The following is a 13,929-nucleotide window of genomic DNA, read 5'->3' as shown; positions in this document are numbered from 1 at the left end:
AATTTTCCACTAATCTAGACATGTCACAGCTTCCTCCAAATGCCTTCTATCTAAAAATATTAAATAGGAAATGCACAACTTATTAATAGGACAGAGGGATGTAAACTCTTGCATAGTATTTCAAATATGGTTAGGAGAAGACACACAGACACACACAGACATTTGGGTCCATAACGACTCCATGCAGCAATAACTTTACTTTCTACCAAAGTTGAAATGCTCATTCATCCTACGAAATGAATCTTGAAAAAGACAGAACTGCCTTAAAACATGTATTTAATATTCCAGATGTCTTGAAAGGGAAAAATGATTAAAACACTTTGTCTAGGTTTTATACAATATTTCTTGGCATCTAGAAAACTAAGGAAAAAAGAGAAAAATTTACAAGGCAAAGTAAAATTGTGATATAAACACAGTAACTCTCATAAGTTAAAAATACAATTAGATGAAACCTAATTGTGGAGCAACTAAGTTTAATGTGTTTTGTACTCTTGCCTAAAATGATGTATCAAAGGATAAAAATTATTTGAAAATAAAATGTACTTAGGGTATTTGTGTTCTAATACTAAAAATATAATTGTGATGGCCCAGTACCTAAATATTCAGCCATTCTATTTTAAAATGTCATTTGAGAGTTCCCACTTTTTATACTCTAAAATTATATATGGAAACTAAACCCACTTGGGCAAAGTCTCTAGGCACATTGTTTAGTAATGCGCATGCACATTAAATGGCCCTAGGAGAAACCTGAAAATTTTGCTGAGTTAGAGTCCACATGACATTAAATCTATGAGCTTTTGCTTTGCTTCCTTTACCGCTGACACTAAACTTCAGTAGAGCCTGGATGGTAAGGGCCCTAGATGGGACAGACAGGCTTCAACCCCAGAGCTACTTTCTTTCTAACAGTAAAACCTTAGGTACATTATTCACTCTCTCCATAAAATGGAGATAATGACAAACCCTCCTCGGGTTCTTAGAAAATTAAAGGAGGGGCTCCTGGGTGGCTCAGTTGGTTAAGCAGCTGACTCTTGATTTCGGCTCAGGTCATGATCTTAGGGATCGATTGAGCCCTGTGTTGGACTCCATGCTCAGCCAGGAATCTGTTGGAGGATTCTATCTGTCTCTCTCCCCCTCTCCTTCTGCCCCTCCCCCTGCCCGTGCACACACACACACACACACACTCTCTCTCTCTAATAAATAAATAAATAAATAAATAAATAAATAAATAAATAAATCTTTTAAAAAAATTAAAGGAAATAATGCATATAAATTGACAGCATAGAGTCTGGGACACACACACTCTATGTCTAATATAATGTTTAATACATGATAGTTATTATTTTTGAGATAATCAAACATTATTAAATAGAGCGTATTTTCAAAAGTGATTCTTTTTAATTTTTTTAAAAAGATTTTTATTTATTTATTTAACAAAGACAGAGAGCACAAGTAGGCAGAGCTGCAGGCAGAGGGAGAGGGAGAAGCAGGCTCTCCGCCAAGCAGGGAGCCCAATGTGCGGCTCGATCCCAGGACCCCGAGATCATGACCTACCAAAGGCAGACGCTTAACTGAATGAGTCATCCAGGTGCCCCCAAAAGCGATTTTTTGTAAAAATAAAAATAATTTATTCAGTGGGCTTGTACAGAATAACTAGATGTTAGCACTGTTTCTTCTTAAAGCTCCTAGTTTAAAAGCAGTAATGTATGTCTCTACAGAAACACTTACATGAAAAAAATAGTTGGTTTATTAGTATTTCCTCAAATTAGAACTGAAAAAAACATTAAGACTCCCTAGACTAATAACTACACTTACATGATACAATTTTCTGAAAAATATATAAAAATAAAGAGCTGAACATTTAGTTGAGAAAAATAAATGCAAGAACGTAACTTGTTTTTCCATTACTACTTAAAAATTAATTTTTTTACAAAAATAAATTAGAGATTTGGGGATGATTTTTTTTCAAAACATCAAAGATGAAATAAAACTGACAACAAATGTGAGAAAATACATAACTAATTACCTATAATGAAAACCACAGCAATATTTCATAATAATCATAATTCTAAACCGGAGTATGGTTTTAATACTAGACAAAATAATACTTTGACACTGCTACAGATTTGGGGACTAAAGTGGTCTGTTTTAGTTCCTACCCTAAGGGGCTCAATTGAGGAAATTCTCTAAGTAGGCTGAAGCCTGGGCTTCCTGGAGGGCTATGCAGCAAGTCCTTGAGTAGCAACATTTGGGGAGATCAGCAGGGTGCCTCAGATAAAATAAAGTAAAAAGTTGCAGGCCCTGAGTAATGAACAAAACACAATGCATTCCCATATTTTTATATTTACTATTAAAACTGTCATCCTTTTTTCTTTCTCCCCAGTGCTTTTTTTCCTAAGTCCTGTGAATTAATCACTTTCAAACCAGAATTAGGAAAAGTGTACTAATTTCCTGTCCGAAAAGGGATGGTTAAAAACTCATATGGAAATCTGCTAAAATTATCAGTAGGAAAAACACAAAAATAACTCACAAAGAATAAATAAAATGTTAGATATTTTTCCTGCTGTTAGGTCCTTGTTTTATAGTTTTAGTTACACTGTTTGCATAATTTGACCTGGATCCACTACTCATATCTGGAAAGTAGTTAAAGAAAGAAACTTCAATCCGAGAATTTGTTCTCTTTGTGAGAATCAAGAATGCTTAGAGCTGGGGTGCCCGGGTGGCTCAGTCAGTTAAACAGCTGCCTTCCGCTGAGGCTGAGGTCAAGATCCTGGGGGTCTGGGATCAGCTCAGTGTTGGGCTCCCTACTCAGCGGGGAGTCAGCTTCTCCCTCTCCCTCTGCAGCTCCCCCTGCTTATGCTCTCTCTCTCTCTCAAATAAATTAAAAAAAAAAAAAAAAAGAATGCTTAGAGTTGAGAGAGTTTTAAACTCACTAATGAATTTCTCTGCCTTCTCCCACTTTTAAAGCCCAGGGTTATTAATTTGGGCCAATCCCAAAGCTGGGGACAACACAGGGAGGTCTGGACTCCCATTCCAATTCCCTTTCAAGTACCTCACACAATCCACAAATGGTTCTATTCAAATCATTAATTTTCATGTAAAAAATACAGTCTCTTAAAATCTATATAATCACTGTTCATTTGTTCTAATTCCCACTTACCAGATTAAAAGAATGACTATCAAAATCTGTGATTATATTTAAGCCGCTGATGATTCTCAAGGTAAAATAGTAAACTACTGAAATTCACTCTAAAAAAAGAGAAGGAAATATGCATTATCTCCTTTAAATTTCCTAAGAACCCTATGAAGTAAATGCTATCTCCATTTTACAGAGAAGGCGGATAAAGCACCTAAGGTCATACTTTTTGTTTTGTTTTGTTTTTTAAAGATTTTTTTATTTGACAGAGAGAGACACAGTGAGAGAGGGAACACAAGCGGGGGGAGTGGGGGAGGGAGAAGCAGGCCCCCTGCTGAGCAGGGAGCCCTATGTGGGGCTGGATCCCAGGACCCTGGGACCATGACCTGAGATGAAGGCAGACACTTAACGACTGAGCCACCCAGGTGCCCCAGATCATACTCTTTTAAAGAGATAGTTCTAGGGATGAAGCTAAGATTTTTCCTACCTAGGGTCCTTAACCACCATTAGTAGAAATCAATATTAAACAGATTATTATGAAATATAAAACTATTAAATAGTTCAAAATACTATATTTTTAGTATTAGAACACAAGCAGTATGTATGTAGTAATATGCCCTTGGGGGCACTTGGAAATGAGGGGCATAATGATGGGGGTGCTCTGGCATTTAATGTCCAGGGCCCAGGGACGTTAAACATCCTGCAATGTGTTGAACAGCCTCTCACAACAACATAAAAAGGTCACCACCGAATGCTAATAGCAACCCCCCCTTTTCTTTTTGGGAGGGAGAGAGAGAGGAGGGGGAGGGGCAGAGGGAGAGGGAGAGAGAGAATCTTTTTTTTTTTCAAGATTTTTTTTTTAATTTATTTGACAGAGAGAGACACAGCTAGAGAGGGAACACAAGCAGGGGGAGTGGGAGAGGGAGAAGCAGGCTTCCCGCGGAGAAGGGAGCCCGATGCGGGGCTCGATCTCAGGACCCTGGGATCATGACCTGAGCCAAAGGCAGACTCTTAACGACTGAGCCACCCAGGCGCCCTGGAGAGAGAGAATCTTAAGCAGGCTCCATGCCCAGAATTGAGGCTGACGTGGGGCTCGATCTCACCACCCTGAGATCAGGACCTGAGCCGAATTCAAGAGCTGGACACTTAACCAACTGGGCCACCCAGGCACCCCAATAGCATCCCTTTTGAGAAGCACTGGTTTAGATGAAGAAAAGATGACTATACTATAATAGGCTATTAAGTGAAACTGGGGAGATTTGGAGCACCTCCAAGTGATAGCCTCGAATAATCTCTACTCAGAGGTTACAGTGATTACTTCTCCTGGATCTGGCATGGAAAGGAAATGAATGCTCTGCCTAAAGTTATTTACTATTTCCAAGTCTTCTCCAGCTATGAAAACATCTGAGAAGTTAACTGGGACAAAACATAAATAAAATACAGAATTGCTTCATATGGTTTAACGTTCAAATTTGACTGAAAGTTGAAAGAGACATGTTCTGTTATTTTCCATGCATTCACAATCACATGTGTGAAAAATGTTCCTTAAAGGAAAACATACTTATATCTGAAAGAAAACATAATAACTGACATCTATGCTGTAAATACGTAAACTGATTTGTTTTGTAGCTGAGATATGGGAAGACTGCACTAGACTGGCATTTTTCAATCTGAGGTATGAGAAGGCCTGAGACTCCCAAACAAGTACGTTTTGAAGATCTGTAATTTTTCTATGAAAATGTCTTAACTTTGCGTTTTCACACTGACGATGATTAAAACAAAACAAAACAAAAAGGTGAAAGAATAAAAGACTGGATGACCACGTTAAAACCAAGCACTGTCCTGCAATTTTAGCAGGTTTATATTTGTGTTTACAATCACACTACAGCTCAGTGGTTCTAGGATAAAGAGAAAATAAAAGAGACAAATTTAATATGCAAATATCCTTTCAAACCAACTACAAACCAAAAGCTGGTATGCTGTGCTATAGGAATAAAAGCTTGGTGACTGAGCAGACCCAGTGGGAGAAGTGAATCATCATTAGGGCAACTGTAGCAAAGGTGAGCTGACCTCACCAGACCCTTTATTGGGCAGTCAGGGCCATATTCACTCTGCAAAGGTGATTTAATAAATGCTGTCAAATTGCATCTGGCTGGAGATGTATCATTCTTATTCAGAATTAACTAACAAATTTATTTTGGTATTACAATTGGAAAAATGCTGTAATTATGATTAAATTATACCTACTCTTAAGAATTCCACATTTAACTAACATTAAATAAAAGGAAGTCCAACACTAGGTATAGTAGATATCTGGAACTTGTGGGTGTGTCTATCATTTTCTTTTGGGAATTCCCTCTCCCCCAAAGGCATTTCACATTATGGGTTACCTGCCCCAACAAAGTACTTGGAGAACCTTATTCTTCTGGACACAGTGATTGGTCCAGAGCAGACACATAACCCAAGCAAAGCCAGCATAATTTTGCGAGGACTGACACAAATAACAAGGTATTTCTCTAACATCAGAATTTTGAGACTCACAGAAAGTTGCCCTGAAGAACCTGCCAGGGACGCCTAGGTGGCTCAGTCGTTAAGCGTCTGCCTTCAGCTCAGGTCATGATCCCAGGGTCCTGGGATCGAGCCCTACATCAGGTTCCCTGCTCCACGGGAAGCCTGCTTCTCCCTTTCCCACTCCCTCTGCTTGTGTTCCCTCTCTCACTGTTGCTTTCTCTGTCAAATAAATAAATAAAATCTTAAAAAAAAAAGTTTCCATCACATAAAGAAAGCGTACAGAATAAAACCAACACAGCACAGGGCCCCAAAATGGATGGGTGGATGGATGAATGGATGGAAGGAAGGAAAGAAGGAAGGAAGAATGGATGGATGGATGGACTGAAGGAAGGCCAGATTAAAAAGATACACAGACAAGCAGAATCTTGACAATATTTGATCAGCTGAATTTCAGAACCAAACAATCTCTTGTAAGTCAATTTTGTATGAATTCAAGTAGGGTTTATGTTACTTATGACCAAACACTTTCCAACTAATATACTAGAGATGAATAAGAATGTCTTCCTTTAACAGGGGAACATTACTTAAGTCTGAGAAACACTGGATTACATGATCCCCTCTAACTCTAAATTCAAAAATCCTCTGTGTGTGTGTGTGTGTGTGTGTGTGTGTTTTAATTATTTCATCCGCATACAAGATCAGGATCGTTTCTTACAACCTCAGCATATGTATTCAACAGAGAGAAGAAATAATGATTGCTATTTTTTACAGTTATCACTAGGGATCTGATACTAGAGGGGGGATCTTTTTTCTCCCAAGTTTAGATTTAATAAAATTATTCAGAGAAGATAATTTGCAAAAGGTTGGTTTTAAAATTCACAGTTAAGGGAAAAGTCTTGAAGAATACAGAAGCTAACAATGGCACATAACACTTTAAAAAGCATGTTCACCTCACACCAGTCAGAATGGCTAAAATTAACAAGTCAAGAAACTACAGATGTTGGCGGGGATGCGGAGAAAGGGGAACCCTCCTACACTGTTGGTGGGAATGCAAGCTGGTGCAACCACTCTGGAAAACAGTATGGAGGTTCCTCAAAAAGTTGAAAATAGAGCTACCCTATGATCCAGCAATTGCACTACTGGGTATTTACCCCAAAGATACAAATGTAGGGATCCGGAGGGGTACATGCACCCCGATGTTTCTAGCAGCAATGTCCACAATAGCCAAACTGTGGAAAGAGCCCAGATGTCCATCAACAGATGAATAGATAAAGAAGATGTGGTATATATATACACAATGGAATATTATGCAGCCATCAAAAGGAATGAGATCTTGCCATTTGCAACAACGTGGATGGAACTGGAGGGTGTTATGCTGAGTGAAATAAGTCAATCAGAGAAAGACATGTATCATATGACCTCACTGATATGAGGAATTCTTAATCTCAGGAAACAAACTGAAGGTTGCTGGAGTGGTGGGGGGTGGGAGGGATGGGGTGGCTGGGTGATAGACATTGGGGAGGGTATGTGCTATGGTGAGCGCTGTGAATTGTGCAAGACTGTTGAATCACAGATCTGTACCTCTGAAACAAATAATGCAATATATGTTAAGAAATAAAAAGAAGATAGCAGGAGGTGAAGAATGAAGGGGGGGAATCGGAGGAGGAGACGAACCATGAGAGACGATGGACTCTGAAAAATAAACTGAGGGTTCTAGAGGGGAGGGGGGTGGGTTAACCTGGTGATGGGTATTAAAGAGGGCACGTTCTGCATGGAGCACTGGGTGTTATGCACAAACAATGAATCATGGAACACTACATCAAAAACTAATGATGTAATGTATGGTGATTAACATAACAATAAAAAAATTTAAAGGAAAAAAATAAAAAAATAAAAAGCATGTTCAGTACAAACTACAAACCAGAGAAATAATAGATATCCTTAAGAGCTGTTTAAAAATTTTTTAGAATACATATCAAAATTAAATACTTTATTTATTTGAAAGAAAGCAAAAGAGCGCACTCAAGGGGCAGAGGGAGAAGCAGGCTCCCCACAGAGCAGGGAGCCAGATGCAGGGCTCGAACCCAGGACCCTGAGATCATGACCTGAGCTGGAGGCAGATGCTTAACCATCTCAGCCACGCAAGCGCCCCCTATCAAAATGAGTCTTAAGAACTTAACACTCAGTTTTCTTTACCTGCCTTCAACATTTGGTTAGCAGTAAGTATAAATTCCTACCTATTAAAGAAAATGAATAAAGCACTTACATCATGAAAAAAATATAATAATTCAAATTAAATAGGAATACCAAGTCAGTAAATAGATTACAGAGCTAAATATCAAATGAATGACTCATGTTGGAAAGACTTTCTTCAATTTCTATTCCTAGGTATGTAGCTCACAGGCACTTTTTACTGAGAACCTAATATAACAGATATCTCCAAGACCACATCAATCAGCTGTAAACACTGGTCAACTGGATCTACATCTGTCCAGCTAAACTAATTTCATAGGAAGTCCTGCAAAGTCAGTAGCTAGCCTGCATCCTAAATTCAGAAATTAGTTATTTTTCAACCCTCCACGATCAATCAACTCAATGATTTATTTAATTGCCCTACAGTCCTTACCAAAGGCTTTCATCCTAGGAAGAGGTTGTCATCCTACAACCAGCTCTGAGAACAAAGATCAAATCTCACTCAACATAACAGGTACAGGTTTAATAAATTATTAGGTTGAAAAATGTTTGGGGGATAAACTAATAAACACCAAACTGTTCTGTGTAGCCTTTTCAATTAGGGAAGAAATCTTTCCTGAGCATTATTAAAATGCATTAGGAAGTTCAAGCAAAGTTCTAAGTTAATTTGTGTTTCAAATCTAAAGGAAGGGGAGTATCTTAGAAAGACATTCTCTGTAATCAGATAAGGATGAAGGTACAGACTTTACCTATAAAACTTAAAAGCCAGTTTCAGATATTTTAAATATTTAAATATTTAGGTGGAACTACTTTAAAAGAAAATTTTGTTGCACACCATATCCAAAATGCTAAAAATTGTACAACTTGAGGTGTTGAAAACATGATTTTATGAAAATATTGGCTATTTCCACAGATCTGAAAAAAAGCTACTGAATTGTACTATATGCCTACTTAAGTTTTTGTTAGCTAAGCAAATAGATTTATTTTGAGATATCCATCTATGAATAATTGCCACTGCATTAATTCTACCACATTTTTAGGAATCATGACCTTGCATTGCAGACTCTAAAATGGATCTGAATTTGAAACCTTGGAAACACTAGCGATAGAAGGGTAACGAGAAACATCATCATAGGGGCTTCTACAGCTTCTTTTAGGAGGAAAGAATCTGATACACATGAGTAGTTTCAGGGCACTAAAAAGCAGCTTAAAGCTGACCATATGAACCCTGTGTATAAACAATACAAAAAGAAAAGGTCATTACTGCATCAGAATTACCATCATAAAAAATATTATAAATAATATTAAAGTCAGACTTAGTCAATAACCACAGGGTTTTATTATCTTCAACACTATCGACAGCTTGATAAAATATGCTTAACAAATCATTTGTCTGAAAATTGAAAGTTATATTCCTATGTAATTACAGAAACAGTATTTTTAAAAAGTGAATGGCAATACTTATTTTATATCCATCATCTGATTTTAATATAAATATCTTGCAAATAAAAATGTTACAGCTTTTAGAGATAAGAAAAAAATATGAAAGAAAAACGAAAAAAATCTCAAACACAGGACCCAGAAAGTCAACTAATTCAGCACAGTTTTGCAGTGTCAAATAAAAAGTCTATCATAGAAAGTTACATGGAAGTGTAAAACTTCTGTTTCTGGACTTTGATCCAAGCAGTCATAAAAACTTGTCCTCATTAGTAACTCCTATTTCCATTATATGCCAAATATTCTCAAGCTTTTGCCTAGTACAAAACAAAGCAATAAAAGGTCAATCACGTTACCCCTACTAAATGATCTAAAACATCACCCACAATGGCAGAAATGACTAGTAACTAATGAAAGGTAACATTATTTTAACACGCTGTCAAGAATAACAACAGCTGTTAAAGTGGCATTAGCAGCGGGAAGCCTTCATTTGCAAATGCATGAAGATTAGAGCCTTTAATTAACACAGTATCTCAGGCCCCTAGAACTGCAAAGTTGTCTAGAATGCTGAGGGTGGGAGTTTCCGTATGTTGTAGTTTACTAGTCTCAAATTAATTTTTATGCCAATAGATTATGTTATGAATTGTTCAACTGACACTCAAATTCACATAAACAGGCTGTGATTACTAAAAAGCATCTATGCTCCAAGCTTGTAGCTTTTAACGAGGTTCTTAGCTCTGGAGGTTCTTAGCTCTGTATTCGAAGGTAGTTATAGGAAACAATGTAATATAGCAGCCGAACTGCTTTCAAGGTCAACCAAAATTCACAGGTATTTAAATGAGAATTTAGGGATGCCAGAAACCTTCATTCTGTTCAATGACTACTACTGAGTACAGATCATTCAGTTTGGGGATAGGATAAAAAAGCATGCATCAACGTGCCTGTTTACTGGCACAGATGGCCAATCTAAGTGAATCCAAATTTATTTTAAATATAAAAACATGTTAAATGTTTCTACAGAACTGTTTCATGGGGTCCTGAATCACATACAGTACTCATTTTACACTCACAGAGTGTAACAAAAGGGATAAAAGCAAAGTAACAGCTTCTAGTTAAAAGAAAAAAAATCCTAGCTGTAAAGTTAAAAATGTCTGCAATAAGTTTTTACCACAACCATATGAATCACACTGGGTTTAGAAGTTTGTAATTTTTATAATCAACTACTGTCTAATCTCTCAATCTTAAATCTCCAGTTAATGCCACCACCTATAAGCCCAAACAGGAACCTCTCTGACTACACACAAGCTCTTAGATCATATTCTTTAAACTGACAACTTTCAGCACTTTATACTTAATGAGGGCCTGTACTACTCTTAAATATTTTACACTTTCGTTTTCCAACTTTTACTCAACATAAACTCATAGAAATATGTAAGAATATATACACACATACATGTCATAGAAAGTGGTCAGCCTATTGTCAACATCAACTATAATATAAAAACCGTAACTAAAAAAGTCTTTATGTAGAGTTTCAGATGATCTAAATTTTACATGGAACAGTGTAACTTTGAGAAATGAGGATTTTAATCCTGTGCTACTCGGAAGAAAAAGTAATGTGAAAAGAAAATTAAATTTAACCCTTTCCATTTAACTTCCAATAAAATGTTACTTTCAAAGATTTGGCAGGCTCTGAGTGAAGTGTTCTTATGTATGACTGCTGAAAAGGATCACCAAAGTATCCCAAGTTTCTGTCTTTAAAAGGAGAGAAGGAAATAAAGAAGAGGACATTGGTGTTGATTTATAAGACAAATCACTTTTTTCTTTCAACCATTAATAATCTGCCTACAGAACATCTCCAAAGAACAGCCTGACACACTGAAAAAAATCAGCCCAGCTCTCCTGCCCACTCCCCATTCAATGGGGGCAGAAAAGTGGAAGCGTGCAAGGGTGAAAGGAAACTAGGGACAGATGGCCTCAGAGTAGCAGGTGACCTTTGAAAACTGGGGGCCCACAACAATCAATAATTCCAGATCTAGATGGCCTTAGTGCCTCACCCCAAACTCGCAGGAAACTGTCCTTGGAAAAGAAACCACTTTTCTTTTCAGGGTTTATCCTCTGGTTGCTCCAGATTTAGATTTTGAAGGAAGACAGCCAAAGCGGGCAAGAGGACTTTAAAAGGAGGGCGGAGTAATTAAACAGAAGAGATAAGATTTGCCCTAAGCTATCGCCTCTGTCCAAAACCCCCGAAAGTGATGAAATCTACACAAACTCGTAAGGAGAAACAGCCTTAAAAAGAGCCCCTTCTAAAATCCCAAAGTAATACACCGTAAGAGAATAAAGGAAGACAAAAATATCAGACAGTCCATTTTCAATGAAGCATCCCTCCCCCCGGTGTGCCCTGGGCACCACCAGCCAGCACCCAGCCCCGCGCCCCCAAGGGAAAGTGGGAAGTGGGGGGGATGCTGAAGGGACTACCTTGTTTTGTCTCCAAAGGGCAACATAGCAAACATGGGAAGTTCGAAGTGCAGACCATGCGGCCTCCGCACTCTGGACTCCGGGAGGCGCCGGGGGACGACGACGTGCCCAGGTGAGGCGGTCACTCGAAGCCTGCTCCCTTACCGACCCCGCCACCGCGCCGCCGCCCGCCGCCGCCCGCTCGCTCCGCGCTGCGCCGCCCCCTGGCGGGGAGCGTCCGGCAGAGCGGAGACCGAGCGCAGGCGGGTGGGAGCCCAGCGCCGTGCCCCGGCCGGCCACTCCACCATCACCGCCTTGAGTGCGCTTCCCTGGCGGCCAAGGCAGCCAGCGCCAGCTGCCCGACGGCCGTTGCCTGGAGGCGGCGGCGGCGGGTAGGGGACCCTTCTCCAAAGAGGCGCGTCCTGGAGTCAGCCTGAGTCCGCGTGGAGGGGCCTTTGCCCGCGCCAGCGGCTTCTCACCAACTCCTCAGGCTTCGGGGGATCCGCCCGCCTCCACTCTCTGCTCCAGTTCCTCCTTCCTCGGCTTCAGCCTCAGTTCCTCCCCAACTCTACGGCGAGCATTTCCCACGTGCGCCCCAACTGCCCCCCGGGCAGCCACCTCCCAAAGGACAGGCGCCCTCCTCCCCGCCCTCGACAGCGGCCGCCCCGGCGCTTGGCTCTCGACCAGGAGGAGCTGGCCTCTGGGGTCGGCTGGGGCCGCGCGGGACCCGTCAGCCCCCCGCTGTCGGGTCGCGTCGCGCCGCGCCTCCCCAGCGCCCTTTGTGTGCGCGCCGCGAACCCCTCTGCGGAGCCCTTTCAGCGGCGCCGCCTTGGGAGCAAGAGAGAGTGAAAGGAAGCGCCGGGCCAAGCAATGGAAAGGGGCAAAAAGCGACAGCACTTACTCTGGGAAGATTCCGGCATGTTGCTGCCTTTGGGCTCCTCGTGGTCTCGTCCCTACCCCGGCTTCCCCGCCCCGCCAAAGGCCAGGGCGAGGGGGGACGGGGGAGGAGCGGAGCTGCTGGGACCGAGTTGGAAATGGTGCTTCCGGAGCCTCAGGGAAGGGGCTCGAAAACTGTTTTGGTTTCGCTAAGGAGATTTAGGGGGACTAGGAGGCTAAAGAAGGGCTGGGGAAAGGCCCGTGAGCGCGGATGTATGTAAATAATCTTGCTCTCAGGGAATACCGAGGCAGCCGGGGTGTGTGTGTGTGTGTGTGGGGGGGGTCCGCATGTACATTTTTGTATTGAACTTTGTGAGCAAGTTGGATCGAATCCCACGCTTGGGCTTTTCGACTGTCCTGGCCATAAAGTCGAGGTCTCTACACTCTAACAGGACCAAAGACCTACTTCAAAAGCAAACGGCCTGGGAACCGAGGTCGTTTAATGGTAAAGGAAGAGGAAAATTCAGTAAGGGAGAGAGATGATCCCCCAGGTCACTCTCAGCGCCCTGGGTGGGTCTTCCAGGGGTCCTCGTCTTACCTGGTGGCTTTCCTAACAAAGTAAGAGAAGGTAAAGTCCCAGTGATCATCCAGCCACGCTTCCACGGAATTCTGGTACCCCTGCAGCTGCGACCCCCCGGAGCCGGGGCTGGCCCGCTCCATGATCCGCGCCCAGCGTCTGTGCAGCTGGTTTGTGCCGTTTTCCACCCCAGCTGGGGTCTCTCCCTCGGAGGAGCCCGACTCTGCCCCGAGACCCTCCCCCTCCGCCTTGCTCCAGTCCGGCTGGCTTTCGGCGAAGCTGCTCCGGCAACCGGCCAGCCTCTTGCCGCGCCCCGCCTCTCCTGGTGCTCACCGCTCCCAGGTGTGGCGGGTGGGGCAGGCGCAGCAGCCGCGCGTCCTCCCTGGGGTCGGGCGGAGACTGGGTCTCGCAGTCTGTCGGGTCCCCAGATTCCAAGGCGGCGGCGGAGGCAACTGGCCAGCTCTCCGGAAGCTAAGTGGCCACGGCTGGAAGGAGGCCACTCCGCCGCTGGGGTGCGCTGTGTGCTGAGTGGGTTCCAGGGGAGCACGCAGAGGTGACTGTGGGTGTGTTCGCAGAGTGACCCACAGTAAGAAAGGGAGAGTCGCGATGTGTGCGCCCATCCAAAGTCCTGAAAGCTGGAGTTAGGGGAATTTGCCACCGAAAGGAAAGAGGTGCTGCTACCCTGGCGACTTTTCTCAGGCCTGAGTGAACAGTGACCGTCCGGCCTCGCTTTCCTCCAACCCAG

The 13,929-nt window shown here is 42.0% G+C and overlaps 1 protein-coding gene across 3 annotated transcripts in view; it reads right to left on the bottom strand.

Annotated features, from left to right (window-relative positions):
• The window catches only part of PDE5A (phosphodiesterase 5A), a 141,510-nt gene extending 127,898 nt beyond the window's left edge, over positions 1–13,612 (bottom strand). For 2 of the 3 annotated variants that reach the window (XR_003606763.2, XM_028087393.2), the window contains exon 1: positions 13,206–13,612. Coding sequence is in view for 1 of the 3 variants with exons in the window: in XM_028087393.2 (XP_027943194.1) it covers positions 13,206–13,327 (122 nt within the window). In the remaining 2 variants the exon portion in view is untranslated. Of the gene's footprint in view, positions 1–12,632; positions 12,692–13,205 lie in introns of those variants that run through there. The other variant, XM_028087395.2, reaches the window with a different exon arrangement.
• Positions 13,613–13,929: the final 317 nt, after the last annotated feature.

The sequence above is a fragment of the Eumetopias jubatus genome, unplaced genomic scaffold (genome assembly GCF_037043125.1).
Source record: "Eumetopias jubatus isolate StellerSeaLion01/CBP00866 unplaced genomic scaffold, mEumJub1_p1.0 scaffold_2, whole genome shotgun sequence".
NCBI classification, from domain to species: Eukaryota; Metazoa; Chordata; class Mammalia; order Carnivora; family Otariidae; genus Eumetopias; species Eumetopias jubatus.
This window is presented reverse-complemented; position numbering and strand designations above follow the sequence as displayed.